Here is a 21,835-nt window from a genome sequence, read left to right as displayed (position 1 = left end):
AGTAACTCGTGATTGCGAGCTAACCCTCGAGTTGATTCATCCAATCTAATACTGGTGCGACAGACTGCAAATGCACAAATGCATGACATGCATGAAAATAAGTAGGGTACCACATAGCTGGAAAAGTAAATATTTCACGGATGCAACTACACTCTACGCTGCAAAAACGCTAAATAAGACACGTGAATTTGGAAACACTGCCAAGTCTTAAATCCACGTCGGGTTGGCGTTGTTATGCAAAACATCTTTTGTTCCTTACTTGACGGCATAATTACACATCTAAATTCTCTCACAATACATGAGCCTGGGTGTGATGGGGTAAAAGAAAAACAGTGAGAACAAATACTTAAGTTAAGGTACATAAGCGACGCATGTGGCTATGTATTTAGCAAAAAATTGAAACACTACGTAGTAAAAGCGTACTAAAAAATTTGGAAATTTATTTTCACAAATTTTTGTTTTATCAATTTCCGCCCAAAATCACTTGAACTACGCAACTGTATAATTATATATTTCCTACGAATTCATAAAATCGGACAGAATCGCACATGAATTAAGTAAATTTGCACATTATTCATCTAAGAATATATTTTTTAACCAAAGTAGCAGAATACGGAATGATTGATCATATTTTCTATAACTTCTTCATTTAACATTTTCCAGGTCTAAAAAATATTTAAAATTAAATTAAAATTGAGAAATATTATGGGTAAATTATTTAAATTTGACGTGCATACCCCCATCCTCTTAGAAACTTCTTGGCTCCCTCGACTCCTCAATCTTGGGTGCAGCCTTTGCTCCAACGTGTTGAAAAGTCTGGCACCTACCCCACTTAAGACACCAGCTAAGGGATTCCACCCCCTGACTGGACGGAAGGGAGGGGTCAGTTCGACATAAAGTTTTTTCAGGGCCAGTCCATAATCAAAATCCTTCAGATATCTCGTTCCATTCTCATGTGTGCCAAATTCTACCAGGATTGAGGTATCCACGCCTTCCGGTTTAAAGAGGAATTTCCCCTTTCCAAAAATTGGGAAGTAGACGGGGCCGATTTTAAGTCGGCCAGTTCCTGACGGCCAAAAAAATTCTTATCATAATTATTTGGCAATATTTTGACAATTTACTTACCTGAAATTGATATTGATTCTAAAGCGATTGAAATGTTGACAAACATTTTTTGCAGGTCGGCGTTAATTCCGGTGACGTTAAATTTTGATAAACCTTTAATGTAGACATCCCTAGAAAGTTAGAAAATCAGGGAGGTTCAACACAAATTCGTAAAAAATTGCTCAAAAGTTTGCAGAAAAATTTACTTCCATATTTTAAAAATTTCTACACCAAGTTGTCAACTAGTATGTTTCGAAATTTTTTTTTAATTTACAAACATTTAGCACCTCGAAAATTTTGGTAATCATGAATGCCAGGAAAATTAACAAATCTAAGTTTATGTACAGTTAACAGATAAAGTATCCGACCACATTACAAATTACTAGTCAAATATGCTTTAAAATAAAGATCCAAATTTTTGCATAGTGACAGTAAATAAAGTTTGCGGTCGAATCCTGAAAGTATTTTGCAAAAATAATGGAGAGGTCAAAGGTCAGATTTTGTTTAAAAAACCTAACTTTTCAGCTACATTAACAAAATTTTTTCCTTGGTGGTTTTAGTTGTTTATCAATAGTGCAAGTCATCCTGAACATTTTGACCTTTTGTCCATCTTTGTACGATTTTTTTGAGCTGAGCTATGATTTTTTGAAAATTGTCATTTGAAAAACTTATAAAATTAGGCTTATGGGCGAAAACTAAAAATATTCACAAAATGACAATTTTTGACAAGCATTTTTGACATAGGGTAATTTGTGATGCGGTCGGATACTTTATCTGTTAACTGTATATATGTATGATTAAAGTTTTAATAACCCACGTAATGGTTCCTTGAATCGGAGAATTTCCGTCGCCTTCCCCACCGCCATCGACATCTCTCCGCATTTTCTCGGGATCCATGACAATTTCCGGGATGTAAATGGGATCCAAGGGCATCAGTCCGGTGCTATTGTCCCCCTTTGCCATTTTGTCCTGTGCGTCCAAAATTAGTTTGAGAATAACTGAGGTGATCACGTCATGGTCACATAGTCCGGCTCGGTTCCACCGCTTCTCTTTTATTGGAGCTGATTTCTTAACGGTAGAATTATTCTTGTCTAAGTCTTGTTCCTCGGAGGAGGAGGAGAAGGAAAACCAGTCGTCGTCTTCCGTTTCCTCAGAGTTTGCGAGAATTTGCGAAAAACAGGAAAATATGATGGAAAAAATTAATAAATTTTTGGATCTCATTTTACATTTAATCCAGTAACTTATTTAATTAAGATATACTTCCATCAGTGGTTGAGTAGCAAGTGGATGAATCCTAACTGACGATTTTGTCTGAACCTCTCCATCATATTTACGATTAACCTTGATCCTACCCAGGGTTCTGATGTAGCAAGAAACTCAATTTTGCAAGTATACTGCTAAAAATATTGATAAAAACGGTGTAAATTTAACACCGTTTGGTTAGCATATATGACTCCACCGCCGTGGTGTCGATTTGTAACCAATTTGGTGACAACTATTGTCACTAATGGTGTTGAATTGTCTGGTGATAAACCAACACCAGACGGTGGCAAATTACCACAGGATGTGGACAAATTAACATCGGGAAAGTTTACATCCGCGTGACTTCGCCAGATTTTTTTGCAAGTAGCTTCTCCGAAGTGTCCTACACGTATTTATAAGAATATTCGCCATAGTTATGAGATAAAATTTATTCACGTAACAAAAACACCAGATTGAAACCCTGCTTGAATTCAATTCAAAAACTGTTTGCGTCAATTGCTGAGGTCAGAGTTGCGAAAAACATTAATGAATGAGTGATCATTTCAAGTTTACACAATGGATATATGTACAGATACACATAAATAGATGTGTATTTGGCTAGCCCACGTCCTGAGATAATGAATAGAATTAAATTGGGCTTTATAAGTATACGGTCGGAAGGGAAGCGATTTATACAGATTATGCGACACCGACACGCTACTTATAGCACATAAATATGTGCACTGATATGCATGCATTTAAGTATATTCCTATGGCATCGTTCATAAATTATGTAACGCAAAAATCGCGATTTTCAAGACTCCCCAGCCCCCCTTTAGCATGTATCACATAGGCACGATATCATTGGGAACCAGACCCCCCCCCACTCCCCTCTCTTGCGTTACATAATTTATGAACGTCGCCTATCTGGTGACATATAATTGCAAAAGTATGTATCGAGAATTCATAAACAGTCCAAGAGCTTAAATCTTAATGAATAGGAATGTTTAAATGAATCCAAATTGTCCATTCCTCTCAATAAATCAGGATTACATACATACATACACATTTACACCAATTAACTGTGCAGATAAGAGAATCTATTAATTACGGAAGGCTATAATTGACAAATCTCCAACATCCAGCCACACCACACCCTCACCCAAATTTATCATCCGTAACAAATGAATTGCCCTAATATAAATATTTACGGTTTTGGAATGTTTATGTTATGTTTACATTCTGCGTATTATATTTATTTATCTTACCGAGATATAAAAATTGTTTTTACTTCATAAACCAATAATAATCTCTAATTATGCATGATCCTATCATAAATAGGATTCCTAAAAGAAATCCAATTATGAATACGCATATGATACCAATTTCACGAATTGCATGCATTACTTAATTGCCACAGAAATATGTAATTACTTCCATAAAATATTCCATAAATTTTAGTTCAGGTACTACTTGAACCTTGTTACCGTGAGAACTCCTTATCATAAATACATACCTGGTTTGATTTGTTACATGCATTTTAATTGCTTCATGCCTCGATCACGCCATGCACTCACGAGGATCGGGGTTCACTCAGCAGACAGCAGAAGATAAGATACGTCACACTTATCAACTGGGTCAGTCCATCCGTGCATCTGATCCAGTCAAAGTACAAGTTAGTTCTCCGTCTGTTGCCAAAATTTGGCATAAAATTTTTGCCCAAAATTTTTCATCAAATTTTGCACAAATTTTTGCACAATGTCGCAAATTGGAAACTGTGCTCCTCACCGGCTGGTTGAAAATTCTACCTTCCTCCTTAACTACACCGCCCTTCCGTCCGTAGATTCGTCGCTCTATCCTTTTTCCACCTTCACCTGGAAAGGATGGATGAGTTGGATCGCGGAAAATTGGCACTACTCGATAATCGCGAGTGTGCTCTATATCGTGGGAATTTTCTCGCTAAAATTTTGGATGAAAAGCAGGCCAGCGTATGATCTTAAGGGACCACTGTTTTATTGGAATGCAGCCCTTGGACTGTTTTCTATTGCGGGATTTATTGGTCTATTTCCGGACTGGTATGCCTCGTTGCGAGGGGGAGGAGTACATGGGTCGATGTGTCATATGTGAGTGAATTTTTATATTTTGGTGGATTTGAGGATGTGAAATTGTGTCGTGAAAAGTTTTCGCTGAAAATTTGGATGTGGAAATTTAGATTAAAATTATTTCTTAAAAATTGAAAATATCTTACAATTTTTTAGGAGCCAAGTTTACTCTGTGATGACATTTTGGAGAGTTGCGTTCGCACTTTCTAAATATGTAGAGCTTGGTAATTTAATTAATTTAATTGACATTTACATAATTCAAACTACATTGACTAAAATTTGTGATTATCTCGGAACTCGTGTTTTTGCAGTGGTGAGATTTATTTATAATTGGAAATATATGACGAGTTTATTTTGTAAAAAAAAATAATTTTACACAGGTATCATCACGCCGTCACCTTAATCATGGTTTGGATCCTGACCCCAATGTTGGAACCTGTCAGTAGATATTATTGTTTTATGAACTATGGTGTTCACAGGTACGTAAAATTTTATTATTCGGAATTTAAATTAAAAATGTGCACAGTTTTGGTAACTAAAATGTTTCAACAAACGTCAATTTTTAAAGTAAATAAGAATAACCTACCGTGTGCAGTGTTGATATAGCCCGAGTCAGGTTTGTTATTCTATCGATAAATCCGACTATTTTGCATCAAATGTTAGGCGAAATTCAGTAACTGAATGTTACCCGTTTGAGCCTCTATATGAAAGTATTTTGGCATGCGACTTGCATATTATCGCTCAGGAAGTCATTTCTACCTGCCATATCAAATTGCAGCTCAATACGACAATTTCGTAAAATCAGTGGTGGTCACCCTCTACAGTCTCTCATGCTGAAAATTTTTCTAATTTGACTTCGCCTTAGTTGCACAATAGTCATTAGCAACTCTCACAATTAATTTCAGCTCGATTGAAAGAGTTTAGAAAATCAGTATGGCTCACCCTATAGGGTCCCTCAGGTTCAAAAACTTTATGTTTTAACTTCACAGGCTTTCATCACAAGCCATAAGGGACCTGCATGCCAAATTTCATCCTTCTAAGTCAATTTCTGAAAATCGGTATGGGTCACCCCCTAGGGTCCTTCAGGTTGAAATTTTTTCCACTTTGACTTCAAAGCCATTCATTAGAAGCTATTAGGAAGCTCTGTGCCAAATTTCAACTTTCTGCGACTATTTTGAAATTTTGGTGCATAATACCCCCACTACCTATATGACCCCCACCGGTCAACCACTGAACCGATTTGGCTCATCTTCGAACTTGACTCGTACTTTCATCCCATAAACATATGGTGAAAGTTTCAACCCGATCGGATAAGTTTAAAGAGAGTTATCGATAGACAGACAGACGGACAGACGGACGGACAGACAGACGGACATGACGGTTACATAAGCCCTGACTCGGGCTAAAAAGTATTGTTTCAATACTTTTTCTGGCTGTAAATTTTGTCCCTTTTCTTTTTTAGTTCGTAATTTACTGTTAATGAATGTTGGCTTGAATTATTTATACTACTTACTTAAATCTTAATTAGGGTGTTTTTCGCAAATTTTGTAAAGTTTTAATCCTATGGCTTTAGAGCAACCTTAAACTTCTTAAAATATTTGACCAATATTATGCCAAAATACCAAGAAAATATTCTACTTCACGTACCCAAACCAAGACAGGCTTGAGTTCTTTTCCCCAATTATCTCACCATTGTAATATTGTAGTAAATAAATTATGTAATTATTCTTATTTTTAGCCTGATGTACCCCTACTTCGCCTTGAAAGCTGTCGATTACTACATACCCCGATGGATATCGTCGGCTATCAGCTCTCTGCAATTTTTGCAAATGGTTGTCGGCATCTCTGCCAATATTTACACGGCCCACATTGCGAGTACGTATTTCGCCGCAGATAAATAAGTAACAAAATATCCCGTGTATTTGGGCTAATGACAACTTTATTTATTTAATTTCAGAGACGAGCGGAGAATGCTGCAGATACGAGACGAGCATCCTAATCAGCCAAGTGGTGTATGGAAGTTTTGTCATTCTTTTTGGCAAGTTACTAATCGACGTGGTCAATCGGGGGAAGGGAGGAGAGAAGAAAAAGTTATAATTCTATAATGCAATCTTGATAAAATAAATACAAAAACTACATGCCGCATTTATTTTAAGTTCCTTATCAAGTCATTATTGTCATGATATTAGGCAGTTTGTGTAGCTACGTTTTTAGGATTTTCGTAACGCTCCGTATCTCTTGAGAGTGGTCGATATTTTCAAAGTGCACCTGAAAAATGTGAAGACTACGCCCCACCACAATTTACAAATTTGCTCCGGAAATTTTGACCACTTTCAGGAGATACGGAGAGTTACGGAAATCCTAAAACTGTAGCTACACAAACTGCCTATTAATCCAAATTGAAATAGATTTGTTTAAGCAAGGATTACATGTCATTTTTATTTTTACGGCTAAAATTACAATGTTTTGACATTTATCGTTTTCACCACATATTTGCAGTATTTCAAATTCAACCACCCTAAGGTTTCAAAAAATACTTTACGTTAATTATTTTCATCTCATGTAGGTGCTGAAAGTCTGAAATATAATAGGAAATAAAGTCGTTGAAATAAATAAATCGGATCGGTTTTTAAATTTCATAACTCATCCCAAATTTCCTCACAAAGTAAACAATTATATGAATTGTGCAATTCATTCTGCTTCATTAATAAATTCACAACGCATCAAAACCTACAAGAACCATCCCCCCATTTCCGGTCATTGTAACAGGTAAATTATTTACAGCAATATTTAAATTTTCCACACGTTTGAAATATTCTAGAGCCCTATTGAACTCTTTAACCAGGTGTTGACATTCCACAAAACAATTGTCACCTCCATTTACCCATCCCATAGTTATGCATATATTTACTTATAAATCAACATCACCCCCAATATTAAATAATAAAATGCAATTCATGCAAATAACATACTTCTAAAGCCACATATTAAGAAGTAGTCAAATATTAACTTCCTGCATAATTTAGTATTCCTCTCCAAACTACCATTTTGCGTTCACCTCAATTTATACCTTAAATAAATTAACACTTCAACTTCTTTCATTGCTTGGCGTGGTATAAAAAGAATTTATTTCCATTAAAATATCTAAAAATTCCGATATCAACCCCCACCGCACACCCCAGGTGATTACCTTCCCTTAAAATGTTATCCTCTATCCTACTGCCGCACATGAGACGTAACCTACACGTTGGAAAGCTGTATCGCTGCATTTACTACGCCTGGGATTCACGACGGCAGCTCGTCGTCCCGTGTTCTCCAGGGACCAGAAGGTGCACGAGAATTTATCTCTTGATCAGCGTCAGTTATGTCATGGCACAAATCGCTGCCCTTGTTTCCTAAACGGCACCCATGTCTGAGAAGATATTTCCGGCAACGTTTGCCTGGATTTACGGTGCACCCACGATCGCTGGAACCGAGTGGAGGGCAGATATTACGGGAATTCAGCTAATGAACGAGATCTACCAGGAGAAGGAATGTCTGGAATTGGGTGAGGAAGCTATTATGTACACTGTAAGAAATATTACACTCTAAATAATTTGGTAACGATTGTCACCGCCCGGAGTCACTATGATGCTCTACCATCGTTGGTGACATTTGTCACAGAATCAAGACAATTCAAATACGTTACCATCCGGTTTAGAATTTGTTACCAGATAAAATTAATTTTGAACTCGTCACCAACGATGGTAGGGCATCATAGTGACTCCGGGCGGTGACGATCATTACCAAATTATTTAGAGTGTATTACCGGGCTATAACTATATATGACTCTACCGGTTGGTGGTATGTCAGTACGCAGTGACGGCTTATACCAATTTGGTGGTGGTTATAATGTAACCAGAATTGTGACGAGGCCTATCACTACGGGCGGTAAAGTCATACGGTGGTAAACATGATAATGATTATCACCCAGTTTCTTAAAGTGTACCTAGACTTTCATGGTAATAAAATTGTTACCGCCCGCATTTGAATGTAAGGTCAAGCTAAACCGTGATAATAATTGTATTACCATAATTAATTAACAATTCCAGCCTCTGGAATCTGGCACAAGAAAAGCTTCCACAAACTGATCAACTTAACGTATTCGCTCCTCGACGTTACTTTCCATCTCATTTTCCCCCTGGCAATAATTGTCCTGCTGATCCTACTCCCGTGTCAGGCCTACCTTCTGGGATCATCCATCCTTCCCGTCACCCAGTGTTCGAAATCACTCTTCTACTCTGGCTCGTTCTTTTTCGCAATAATAAGAATAATCCTAATTTCATTCGAATTCGTGCAAATGGTACGACACATGGTGAACGGTGTCCACTACGCAATCTACATCCTAATCTCTGGTATTCTCCACCTGTGGGAAGAATCATCGAAAATTCTGAGTTCGCCAACTTTTTCGAAGAAATATCGCAACCTTCAGATTTTGGAGGGTGTCCTAAACCGGGCAGTTCGTGGAAAAATACTTCCCCTCGTGTTGGTGGCATGTCCTGGCATACAAATTTTGTCAGCTGTGGCGTTCATCAAATTTCAACATGTCATGCCGGGAACACACCTCGTCTTCTTGGGGCTGGCAGCTATAGACGGGTTAATCATGAATATTCTCTTTTGCACGGCAGCTGGCGTCATATTTCGCACGAGTGGGGCATACTTGAGGGATATGAAGGGTGTGGTGAAGGATAAGGTGGGGATGAGGTTGCTGAAGTCATTCGCCCCATTGAAGGTGAGGTTTGGAAGTAACTTCATGGACGAGCTGACACCACTGGTAATTCAGCAGTTTTGCTCGATACAGACGATGAATATGCTCCTTTTGTTGTAGAAACATGTAGTCTCACATGATACTTATATTTCTGTAGTGAATTTTCATTGGTAATGGTTAACATTGCAAAATTGATATCACTTGAAGTGGGAAGTATAAATAAACCTTGTTCCTAAAACTCGTGTAAGAAGGAAGTATACTGCGGGACCAAATTTCTGATTTATGTAAACCTGGTTAAATCTTAATGTGAACCATTTTTGAAAATAGCAAAATTATGTAATAAAAGACTTTACTTAATTACTTATTTATGAGACTATGAGTTTTAGAGGGTTCATTTTTCTAAACTTTTCTAAAGAATTTATTTCTTTCCATGTATACATATTTAGTGACAACGGCTTCAGTTTTGCTTATAATTAAATAACTGTATGGGTTTGGGAATTGTCCACATGAAATGGTGAAACTCGAATCATAACACTATTATGATAACAGTCCGGCTGAACTTATGTAGGTCAACCTTGTAAATATTTATTAATTATAGGATTTAAATTAGGCTTTGGTAATTGCTGTTTGTTTTTAATTAGTAATTAGTATTAGTTATATTAGTTTTTATCTGTTTGCAATTCGAACTATACACATACATAAACATTTATTTTGTTTAAATACAGTAACCATATTATTTTATTTTCATGCTGTGTGCGATTTATTGGACACAAATTGATTGCGCTGGCTAAGCGTTATTCATAAGCACCAAACTAATCGCTTGTTCCACAGTTTCTCGATTAAATTACAATGAAGTCGACGCCTCCATGAAATTTCTTCCCCCTCCGAATTTTATCTTTGTCGATTGCAAAGAAATCAGCATTCGTCGCAGTACTTTGTTCTTCCCGATTTCGTCCACATTTTTAAAAAACTTTAGCAAAGCTGCACTCTCGTCGTATAACTTACCATAACTTGTGTACATTCCGCCATGGACCATTAGGGTGAGTTCCAACACAAGTGTGACTGAGAAAAGTGTCAAGGGCAAGGGCATGAGGTCATGAAGGGCAATACAGCTGTACAAACTGAAGATGGCGAGGGAACACAACGGTACCATGAGATTAGCCAGGATGCCTGTAAGTAGGGCGTTATGTTGGGCAGATAGTAGGAATGTTGTCTTGTACAGCAAAAGTTGTTCCTGGCATAATTGAACAGATTTAGTTCCAATGTGGGAAAGAGACTCTTTGCACCTGTTGTGAAACGATAGGTTTATTTATTAGACATTTCTGGGAAGATGGTAAATCTAGTTACAAGTTAACCTGTGATCAGTGTTTCTTTTAGGATGTCTAAAACGGTTTGGGGGTGGTTAAAACCACTTTTGTCCAGTGGAAGAAACGGTTTCATCCACCTTTGTCTGGACAAAATGATGATTTAGTGGTCAAAGGTGGCCTTTTGACCGCTGTCCTGGACAATTTGTTTTCAACCAGTGTAAACACTGCCTGTAACGGTCATCCTCGCGGTCACAAACTTCACTATTCCCAGACTGCAATCCCATACCCGCTTTATTTTTCGCTTCAAAAATCACCCAAAGTTATTTCGGCTTACAGGTCACAATATTGACGGATCGAGGTCAAATTTGGACCACACTTCCTCAAGGATTTCCCAGAGGGAGTTTTTAGGATTTTAAACTACATAGGTCACTTGGGTAAAAAAAAATAATTTCCTCCAACTTACGGATTTTCGGTATTCTATCAGTCGATGATTTTTTTCATGTGACCCAAGTGACCTGGATTAAAATCCTGAAAACACTTTCATCGTGCAATAGTGGTGTTTTGCGGCGTTTTGCGGCGTTACCCAGAGGACGATCGTTTCAAGTTAACTTGATACCATTGTAGGATAATTAACTACAATCGCAATTTGAACGCGATTATACATATTAACTAAATTATTACTTCGTTTATTGATGTAATACTTTTAATCGATTCTAAATTGCCGAGAGTGGGTGCAATAATGTTTACTTGGCTTACCTCGACTGATACTCTCTCAGGCACATTGCACCCACGAAAATAGTGAAGACACCGTTGCAGGGCGTCAGAGCGAACCCTAATCCGACAGCCCAAATGTCCAAAATATGCCAAACGATGTGCAGGATGGTATTACTTGGTATATCAAATCCAAACATTCCCTTAGTCCCGTTGTGACACTGCTTTAGAAAGGAGACAAGCAATGGTCGGGTACAGGGTGCTCGATAAATGTGGAGGGACAGTAGGATAGGATTCAGCACCGGGACGCCAATCGCGCCGAATATTATGATTTTTTGAAAATTTCCGTGAAACATAGCATTGAATTCCTTAATCCAGTATGCCATTGCCATTTCGAGTTTGCCAAAATTTTGCAATGCCAATTGTTCTGCATAGTTTTCTATGGATACATTAAAAAATTATTAGTAACAGGAACACCACTAAAGTATAATTCAGTCTTTCTTTTTTACGTCCAAAACGGGTTGGGGCTGATTAAAACCACTTTTGTCCGGGTGGAAAAACCGGTTTTATCCACGTTTGGACAAAATTATGGCCTTCTTTTGACCGCTTTTGATCGCCGTCCTGGACAATCCGGTTTTTTCTACTCGAAATACTGGTATAATTTAAATATCGATTTCATAGCTGTGCAGAAATTTTCCCTTCATTCATCCTTCGTTCATTTGGGTCTGAAGGCCTTCATCCTTCATTCTCCTTCATTCATTTTCCCTCCCATCACCTTCAATTATTCAGCATCTCACTTCACCCCATGTATTTAACATAGAGTAAAAATTAAGGGAGGCTTCATTCACTTCATTCATCAATCATTTAGTGTGAGTGAAGACTCTTTCACTCACCCTCACTCATTCTTCCTTCATTCACCCTCACTCGCCCTTCATTTCGGCAATATGAATGAAGCTGTACAGGTATGATCGATTTCATGGAAAGTGAGAAACTTTATTCCTTACCTGCAAAATGCTTCTCCTCGAACTTCATCAATGTGTTGAACCACGCCGCTATTTCCGCATCCCTAGAAAATGATAGTGCTCCGAAAGAGATTCCAGAATACACAAGAATCCAAAGTTGAAGTGCAGGAATATTCGTTCCAAATATGGGATCTGGCGTTCCATCTCGGAGAATAATTCCTAAATGAATACTCATCAGTATGAAGTAGAAAATTATTGCGAAGATCAGCAAGATTCGAGATGGATTCTTGAGATTGTTTGTGGCCACAAATCTACCCGATTTTTTTACTTTCTTCCATTTTACGGCGTTGCATCCGTACAGGGAATCAATCCAGAAACAGAGCTTCGCTTGTGGAATTACTTTATAAAATCCGGTCATCTTAGCAAAACTACATAGTCCGTGACTACGTATGCAGTTTGGCTCTATGTAAATGGTGAAATGCGAAGTTCAGGGAGGAGCGTCTGATTTATATAGACGAGCAGTGTCTACCGGACGCAGTGAATGGAAGAACGCATAAATGTTTGAGCAATTCTGTCTGGAATTCTTACAAAAGGCATACTATAAAGAAGGTAAATTATGCGACTTTAAAGGGTTTTATGTCCTCAATGTCTTCATGACTTTAGAATGCCGTTAAATAACAATTCCTAACTGTTATGAGCAGAGCTCCACGCCGCCGATTTTACGCCGGCGCGCCGCGGACGCCGAGCAAAAAATTGACGCCGCCATCAAGAAAAATCGGGCGGCGTGGAGCTCTGTTATGAAACCCAAATGCTGGCGTTGAGATAGTAGTTTCTGACTTTTATAGGAAAAAAGGTCCATCTGACAAACTTTTTGTGTGTCGTAATTTTCCATTGACATAATTATTTTTTTCCGGCTTTGCATAACAAAAGTTTTACCTACATAAATATGTTCAGCTCTGGCTATTTACCTAAATATGTATATATTTACCCAGTTCTGTCTCTCTGTCTGTCCCAAACGCTAATCTGGAGCTCGCCATTGAAGGATAAGATGCCTGCCACCACCATACATCTCTCGCATGGTGGTGGCCCGGGTGACTTTTTTGCTTTATTACTTTAAAAAGCAGCTTTTTGCTTAAATAAAAATCGATGGTTTATTGCTGTTTTGCTTAAAAAAAGCTAATTTTTGCTTAAAAAAGCACTTGCTCCTTCGATGCTTTTTTGCTTTCAATGAGGTGCAATGAGAAAAATGAGAAATTCGTAAGTGTAAAGTAAGTCCTTATATATTTAGTTCGAAATAAGCTAAATAAAGCTCTATTCGATTTGTATATTGTGTGTGGTTATAGATTGTCATAAATGCGCTAATTGGGGACGTTTTTCTCAGAAATTAAGATCAAATTGTCATCTTTATTTAGTATTGAATTATTTTTATCAATTTTTTCTTGAATTGCAAATTACAAGCTGCGTTTTTGTCATGACATGCAGTATGATCTAAATAAACGCCTTATAGCTTTAATATATCGTTTGGAATCCAAACTTTGGATAGTATGAGTGACCAATAGATGGCGCAGCTTACAACAAAGCAATAAAGCATAAAAAAGCAAAAAAAAAACATATAAAAAGCAATAAAGCAAAAAGCATTGATCAGTCGATGCTGTTTTGCTTTTTGTCGAACACTGGTATGCTACCACGGCACCAAGACATGGCTACACTTCAGTAATTGCTTATCAATTTGTCATGATCATTTCACGCTATAGGACAATTTTCTCAATGTCCGTACTTGTTTCATAATGGTTAGGAACGCAGTATTAATAAATGAGCCATCAAAATTGCATTCTTACAACATTATTAGAAAAAGGATTCCTTCCAATCAATTCTATGCTCGAAAAATACCAACAAATAAATAACTACAGACGTCGCCAACGTCACGTAGACCGGGGCATTTCCCCATGACAAACAGTACACGCTTGGCTAGACATATCCCGCAATAACTTACTCAAATCTATATCGTCGGCCTAATTATAAAATGATCTAAGTGCAGCCATTTAACATTGTATTTGCATGCACTTAGCTCATTTTAAAATTAGACAACTTGATCATTTGGCTCATTTTAAAATTTTGACAACTTGATCACTTAGCTCATTTAAAAATTAGAAAACTTGTGCACTTAGCTCATTTTAAAATTAGACATCTTGATCACTTAGCTCATTTTAAAATTAGGCCGACGATATGCAAGAGTTGAAAATGTGTTACGCTGTATTAAAACTACTGAAAATACCTACTTGCTTAAGGTGAGAATTTAAACTTTAAAAATTTAGTTAAAATCCACCACTCTCCCGTAATCCAGAAGTATACTGCATGACCAAATTTGTGATTTACTTAAATCTTATTGTGAACAATTTTAGAAAGTACGTAAATATTTGTAACACTATGTAACAAAAGGCTTTATTAAATTATTTATGTGCTTCAAATTTTAAGACGATCAATTTTCCCAAACTTATATAAACATTTCTTTCTTTATCACAACAGTTTCAGTTTTGTTATAGTTATTTAGGTTGAGAATTGTGCACATGAAATTTGTGAACAACAAGAAGTCTAAGCAATTATTTCGGTAGTAAAATAAGTAAGAGATAAAATAAAATTTTACGTATGACTTATAAAAACTTAATTGATTGGTTATTTTGGATTAATCTTTGATTATTTATTCGTTAATTTTTATTATTAATTTTAAGTATATTGATGGTTACGTTATTTTTTTTTTTATACATATAAAATATGTATATATATATATAGATATTTTTATTTACTAATAAATATATATATTTATATATATGTATATACTAATATATTCATATAAATAAATACATATGAATATATATATATATATATATATATAATAAATTTAAACATATTATTATAGCCTTAATTGATTGGTTATTTTGGATTAATCTTTGATTATTTATTCGTTAATTTTTATTATTAATTTTAAGTATATTGATGGTTACGTTATTTTTTTTATACATATAAAATATGTATATATATATATAGATATTTTTATTTATTAATAAATATATATATTTATGCATATGTATATACTAATATATTCATATAAATAAATATATATGAATATATATATATATATAAATAATGAACCATACATATGCATATAATTAATATTTATACATATATATATACATATATATATATACATATATATATATATATATATATATATATACTACACATAACCGCATTAACGCAAAAAAACATTAAAACATCTTATAATGTACTAAGAAAAAATTAATAATGTGCCTGAAAAAAGGGCTATTTTGATAGAATAGATCATGTATTTGTACCTTTATTTATAAATAATAGAATTGCACTATTTCTGTTAAATTCAAAATTTAATGTTCATTTAAACTAATTTATAAATTTTATGAGCCTAGCCAACCACACACACACAATTAATATAAAGGTAAGCTAAATAAGCTAAAGGGTTCATACCCCTTCTATAAGAGTCAAATCTCTTTCTTTTTAATGTTCTTTAAAAATTATCAATTAACATTTATAACCACTACATTTTTAGGCACTTTAATGGCAGTATCGTCTAACTCATGAATTCTTTGTTGAATCGGCCTAGAAATTAACCTAATAAGATTTATCCCTTTAATTTTAAGAGACCTTAATTTTAAATCTACAGAGACAGCAATCAAATATTTTTTAACCCAGGCGGTCGCTTCTGTCATTTTAATTACAGCTGCATCCTTTACAGCCCTTCAAATAAAAAATTATTACTTAGAAAGAATAAACTTTTTTTTTATTTTCAGCCCTGTCTATCAAAGCAGGCCTAGCCCCCTTTCACATCTGATTTCCTCAAGTTACTGAATTCATCTCTTGATTTAAATGTTTTATCATCTTCACCTGACAAAAAATTGCCCCATTCATATTAATGATTAATTTTAATATTAGTATGTTTACTTATTTTATTATTATTATATCAGCGACTGCTGGTGCACTTGGAGGGCTAAACCAAATAAGTAGAAAAATTCTATTAACCTATTCTTCAATTTCACACTCAGCATGAATACTCATGTTAGCCTCTTTGTCTTTAAAATTTTGAACTTTTTATTTTTTAATTTATTTTTTTGTTTTATCTCCAATCATTTTCGTTATAAATTTTTTAAATTTAAAAAAAATTAAAGAAATTAATTCCTCTAAAATTAATCTTAAAACGAAATTCGTACTAAGAGCTCTAATTATATCACTTGGGGGACTCCCCCCGTTCTTAGGATTTTTAAGAAAATTAATCGCCTTAGCAGTAGCTGTGAAAACTTTCCCCATAGTAATTATAATTACATTGGTTGCGTCTTCTTTAGTTTCACTTTATTTTTACACTAAAATATTTTTTAATTCTTTAACAGCTAGCCTCCCTGAAAAAAAATCAAGTAACAAAAAAATTAATAAATTCATCATTTTCTCCCTAACCGGGAATTTAATTTTATCAAATTTAGTTTTATTAATTTAAAGTTTTAAGTTAATAAAACTAAAAGCCTTCAAAGCTTTAATTAAGATGGGAGCCTTAAACTTTAAGTTAAGAGCTTAACGCCACTTTAAGATTTGCAATCCTAACTCATAATTGAATACATAACATTATAATAAAAGAGTACACCACTCGTAATTAAATTTACAGTTTAACACCTAAACTCAGCCATTTTATTTATGAAACGTTGATTTTTTTCAACCAGCCACAAAGATATTGGAACTATGTATTTAATTTTTGGAGTTTGATCTGCTATGGTCGGCACCGCATTTAGAGTTTTAATCCGCTTGGAATTAGGTCAACCAGGTTCTTTTATTGGAGACGACCAAATTTATAATGTAATAGTAACAGCCCATGCTTTTATTATAATTTTCTTCATAGTTATGCCTATTATAATTGGGGGGTTTGGAAATTGACTAGTTCCACTAATAATCGGCGCCCCAGATATGGCGTTCCCTCGAATAAATAATATAAGTTTTTGACTTCTTCCACCTTCATTAATCTTACTTTTATCAGGAGGACTGGTGGAAAGAGGAGCAGGCACAGGTTGAACTGTATACCCCCCTTTATCAAGAGGCATCGCCCATGCTGGGGCTTCTGTAGATTTATCAATTTTCAGACTTCACCTTGCTGGAGCAAGTTCAATCTTGGGGGCAGTAAATTTTATTACAACTATCATCAACATACGAGTTGAAGGTATGACTTGGGACCGAACTCCTTTATTTGTTTGATCAGTTTTTTTAACCGCTATCCTTCTCCTGCTTTCCCTTCCAGTTCTTGCTGGAGCCATTACAATACTTTTAACAGATCGTAACCTAAATACCTCATTTTTCGACTTTTCGACATTTTTCGACATTTTGCGACCCTATCTTGTACCAACACTTGTTTTGATTTTTTGGTCACCCAGAAGTTTATATTTTAATTCTTCCTGGATTTGGTATAATTTCACATATTATTACATTTGAAAGAGGTAAAAAACAAACTTTCGGTCAATTAGGTATAATTTACGCGATAATAGCAATCGGTCTTCTAGGATTTATCGTTTGAGCACATCATATATTTACTGTGGGAATAGATGTAGACACTCGTGCTTACTTTACAGCCGCCACTATAATTATTGCCATCCCCACAGGAGTGAAAATTTTTAGCTGAGTGGCGACACTTCAAGGAAGTGCTTTAACTATCACCCCAACTTTAATATGAGCCATAGGTTTTGTATTTTTATTTACTGTGGGGGGTCTCACAGGAATTATTTTAGCTAACTCTTCACTTGACATCGTACTTCACGACACTTACTATGTAGTCGCCCACTTTCATTATGTTTTATCTATGGGGGCTGTGTTTGCAATTATAGGAGGCTTAATTCATTGATTTCCTTTATTTACAGGAGTAAATTTAAATCCTAAGTGACTAAAAATTCAATTTTATACTATGTTCATTGGAGTTAATATAACATTTTTCCCCCAACACTTTCTAGGACTAAACGGCATGCCTCGACGTTACTCAGACTACGCCGATGCATTTACTACTTGAAACGTTTTATCTTCATTAGGAAGTTACACCTCAGTAGCTGCCGTTCTTCTATTCAGCTTTATTATTTGGGAATCTATTTCGACTGCCCGCCCTAGAGTCCATAACTTTATTTACTCTTCATCAATTGAGTGACTTCAAAATATACTCCCATCCGAACACTCATACTCGGAGCTATCCTTAATCACACATTTTTAATGTGGCAGATTAGTGCAGTGAACTTAAAATTCAAAAATGAATAATTTATTCTTTTAAAAATTGCAACTTGAGCGGCTTTAGGGTTCCAAAACGCTTCTTCACCTTTAATAGAACAATTAATCTTTTTCCATGACCACACCCTAACAATTTTGATTTTAATTATTTCTATTGTAGGGTTTAATTTATATATAAGTACATACTGATGACCAAGTATTACATACATATAAGTACAAAAATTATTTTGCCACTCGGGCAAAAAAGTGTTTTTCTGGAATCGGAAAAAGGCTCCTGACAACTTTATTTTTCAAGGGATTCACCGGACAAAATTAATCATACACTATACATATATAAGGATTGTGAAAATGCAAAATATAAAATTTCGTCTTATCGACCTGTCCGCCAGCAGACCAAAACACGAACGAGAAACATGAAAAAACTTTTACAGAAAACCCAGACAGATCTTTGACGGTTGCACCCAGACAACTAAAAATTTCAAAAACCTATCTTCGCAAGAACATAGCCAATAAGTTGGGCTTCAAAACTTGCAACATTATAACCGCGCTAAAATACAATGAAGATAAAAAATCAGGGACTAAACCAGTTTGTGCAAAACTTGCTGAGAAAATGTTAAAATCGACTCCCAGAAGTTTGTCGTCGTGGATGCTGAAAACTACTGCCCCGTTGACCTCGAAGCTTCAATCCTGTAAAGTTCTACTCATGTAGAAGTAAAAATGACGTTCGTTCGAAATATAAATTCAAAACGAAGGAAAATTTCCGAAGAAATAAATAAAATGGCTGGGGATCGATAAAAATTGGAGCGTCTCAAATCCATTCGCTTCCACCAAGAATACGAACTCCGCAGTTTATTTGAAAGAGTGTATCATCAAAAGATTGACCCCCTCTATCTGAAACAAACGCGTTTTATTTTGGTGTAACATGGGTACGTGCTAGAATGCCAAAATAGTGACAGGGTACCATCGAGATGAAAAAACTGATTTCGTCAAGAAAAAGGACAACGGGCCAAACGTACCTCAGTTGCGGTTTATGGAAAGATTTTTAGCATTAATTTAGAAACAATATACTTGAAAAGAAAGGAGAGTCAACAATTTTGAAAAATTTCAGCGGGTTATGGAGAAAACCATCATAGAAGTTGACGAAATGAGTGCCACAGCGCTAATGAGAGGTGCTCGACAAAGCCTTCTCTCCACCGGTAGGGAAGGTGTACTTGAACCAATGATGGATCAAAAAACTTCGGTCTGGTCATCGTTAGTATTGCACAAGAGTGTCATTACATTTGATTCATGCATTCATTTTTGGTAGGTAAACATAACTTGACACTTTCAGTCAGTGACCAGTCCATACGTAAGAATTTTTGCATATTCATAGCACTTTTAAGGTCAACAAATCTTTAAATAAATTAAAACTCGGAACCGGGGGTTAGTGGGCGTAAATTAATAAAACCCAGCAGGTTTTATTATGTTTCGAGGGTTTTACTGGGGTTTTACTAGGTTTCATCTCAAATTCAAATAGACAGATTAATAGAATCAGTTTACACATCTAACTCGAACTAAGTACTCTGATTAATATACCTTAAATTTCTATATTTATTGGTTCGCATTCCATTTGCGAATATGTATTGTGAAAGTTGTAAATATGTATGGAAATAATGTCCTGATTTGAAATGAAGACCAAACTGGAGAAAACAGTAGATGCATTTTTTCTCCCCTCGCGGACCACGCTTATGCAATCTGAAGAAATCCTATGGTCGTGCCGTTACCATGTCGCTTTCTTTATCTTACTTCTTCAGCAGCGCGATACCAGATTAGTTTAGGGAGATGAATGTTGGGATTCATACGACAATCTAAAAATGATGATACACTTTTGAAAAATAAATGCTTCATTTCATCCTCAATTCAAAATTATATGAGTAAACAATACGATATGAGAATAATTTTAACTGGATAAACAGTAAAATTTACTCTAGATTTAGTATATTTACATTCACATATCTATATATACAAAGTTTTCAATGTTACACTTAATTTAATAAATTTACAGCAAGCTTACTTTTCATAACCGTTACATTATGTTTAAGAATGTCATCACTTGTTCTAGTTTTATGTAGGAAATGTATGCAGAGTAAGAGGAAAATTTGAGCAAAATGCTTGAAAATGGGTTTGCGTGGAAATTTCCAATTTTGTAGTCAGTTTATGTATGTATTTTTAGATCTTCACCATAATTTGAATTTGAATCAGGAGGAGAGTTGGTTTGATTAATGGCAAGTTCTTTTGGTAATTAAAAAAATTGATGGAAATATGAATAAGGTTGGCAAAATGTAGTGTGATCATAGTGCATTTTTGCCGGAATATGTGCAAACTTAAGTAACGTGCTTAAAGATTTGAACTCTTTTCCAATCAAGCCCTGATTTGATAATGCTTCTGAAAATGTCTCAATAAATGAATACGTTTTATTCCTCCACATATCTCATTTCATTTGAAGAAACGAGATATGAAAAGATCTTGCAGGGCTTTCTGGGTCGTCAGTGAGACGATATACAGAATTGGGGGAAGAAGATGATACAGTTTTCTCGACCACTTGTAACCATGCGGGGATGAGCTGGAGATGAGATGGGAAAGTGAAAGCTGTCTATTTCATGAGAGTTGAGAGTCTCACTTCACAGGTTCAAGAGATAAATAAAGATTGCGCACTTTCACTTTCACAAGTTCCAAAAACAACCCTTTCTGTTTTAAATTCTTAGTTAGTAAACCACTACAATTTAAGTTAGGATTTAATTTAATTAGTAAATCCGCATTAAAATTATTCACTTAAACTCATTATGTGTAAAAATTGCTTTCACTAGTTTTCACGAACTCAACCCATACTTTTCTTAATTTCTTAATAAACTAAAAAGAAATACATAAACAAATACTAAAGTAAATATTAGACAGTACTAAAAAAATAAATACATTCGTTACATTATACAATTTTACGGAGTATTTGATTTCACTGGTAAATTATCGCATAAAAATGGTTAAGAAGAATTTTACCCTGAATTGTGAATTCTGTTTATGCACCATGTTCGTCTTGAATTGGACTCTTATCGCAACTACTGTGCTGCTGGTTGGAAGAAAGGGAAGGCTTGAGGTGTTGAGGTAAGCGACAAATTAAGATATGTTAATTTAGTCAATTCACTTATGTGCAAATTATCAATTTGTTTAAATCAAAATATTTTCTCAGGCGAATTGTCATGATGCGAAATTTAGTATAAGATCGCTCAATCATCAATTTGCACAATTCTGTAGAAATTTAGGTCCAATCTAATATTCAGAACAGAGGTGGCACAAGCGGGAGGACAGGGGAACATATTCCTTACAGAAGAGCAGCATAAATCCCAT

The 21,835-nt window shown here is 35.3% G+C and overlaps 2 protein-coding genes and 1 pseudogene across 3 annotated transcripts; 2 read left to right on the top strand and 1 right to left on the bottom strand.

Annotated features, from left to right (window-relative positions):
- Positions 1–412: 412 nt before the first annotated feature.
- LOC110859693 lies at positions 413–2,662 on the bottom strand. The gene is made up of 4 exons (XM_022108662.2): positions 1,922–2,662; positions 1,126–1,235; positions 738–1,066; positions 413–665 (listed from the first exon to the last, which is right to left on the bottom strand). Exons 1-4 carry the CDS (start codon positions 2,323–2,325, stop codon positions 594–596), a joined length of 915 nt encoding a protein of 304 aa, XP_021964354.1. The 5' UTR covers positions 2,326–2,662; the 3' UTR covers positions 413–593.
- A 1,211-nt stretch (positions 2,663–3,873) lies between these two features.
- On the top strand, positions 3,874–6,883 carry LOC110859703 (putative fatty acid elongation protein 3). 2 transcript variants are annotated; one of them, XR_004837117.1, is made up of 6 exons: positions 3,874–4,469; positions 4,605–4,672; positions 4,760–4,761; positions 4,829–4,927; positions 6,187–6,323; positions 6,406–6,883. XR_004837117.1 is itself a non-coding variant. In XM_022108676.2 (5 exons), exons 3-5 carry the CDS (start codon positions 4,854–4,856, stop codon positions 6,543–6,545), a joined length of 351 nt encoding a protein of 116 aa, XP_021964368.1. In that variant the 5' UTR covers positions 3,905–4,469; positions 4,605–4,761; positions 4,829–4,853; the 3' UTR covers positions 6,546–6,883. The 2 variants fall into 2 exon arrangements, 1 of the variants encoding a protein (XP_021964368.1); XM_022108676.2 differs by having other exon boundaries at positions 3,905–4,469; positions 4,605–4,761.
- Positions 6,884–16,951: 10,068 nt separating this feature from the next.
- LOC118438894 lies at positions 16,952–17,865 on the top strand (annotated as a pseudogene).
- Positions 17,866–21,835: the final 3,970 nt, after the last annotated feature.

The sequence above is a fragment of the Folsomia candida genome, unplaced genomic scaffold, assembly GCF_002217175.1.
Source record: "Folsomia candida strain VU population unplaced genomic scaffold, ASM221717v1 Fcan01_Sc027, whole genome shotgun sequence".
NCBI classification, from domain to species: Eukaryota; Metazoa; Arthropoda; class Collembola; order Entomobryomorpha; family Isotomidae; genus Folsomia; species Folsomia candida.
The sequence above is the reverse complement of the archived record's forward strand: the minus strand, read 5'-3'. Positions and strand labels throughout refer to the sequence as shown.

What these genes read in the sequence shown, in the direction of transcription:
- LOC110859693 (XM_022108662.2), bottom strand. Translation starts at nt 2,325, where the DNA reads ATGAGATCCAAAAATTTATTAATTTTTTCCATCATATTTTCCTGTTTT. An exon ending in AGAATCAATATCAATTTCAG is followed by an intron (nt 1,067 to 1,125) that starts GTAAGTAAATTG and finishes TTTGGCCGTCAG; the next exon opens with GAACTGGCCGACTTAAAATC. An exon ending in AAGTTTCTAAGAGGATGGGG is followed by an intron (nt 666 to 737) that starts GTATGCACGTCA and finishes AATATTTTTTAG; the next exon opens with ACCTGGAAAATGTTAAATGA.
- LOC110859703 (XM_022108676.2), top strand. Translation starts at nt 4,854, where the DNA reads ATGGTTTGGATCCTGACCCCAATGTTGGAACCTGTCAGTAGATATTAT. An exon ending in ATGAACTATGGTGTTCACAG is followed by an intron (nt 4,928 to 6,186) that starts GTACGTAAAATT and finishes TCTTATTTTTAG; the next exon opens with CCTGATGTACCCCTACTTCG. An exon ending in TTACACGGCCCACATTGCGA is followed by an intron (nt 6,324 to 6,405) that starts GTACGTATTTCG and finishes ATTTAATTTCAG; the next exon opens with AGACGAGCGGAGAATGCTGC.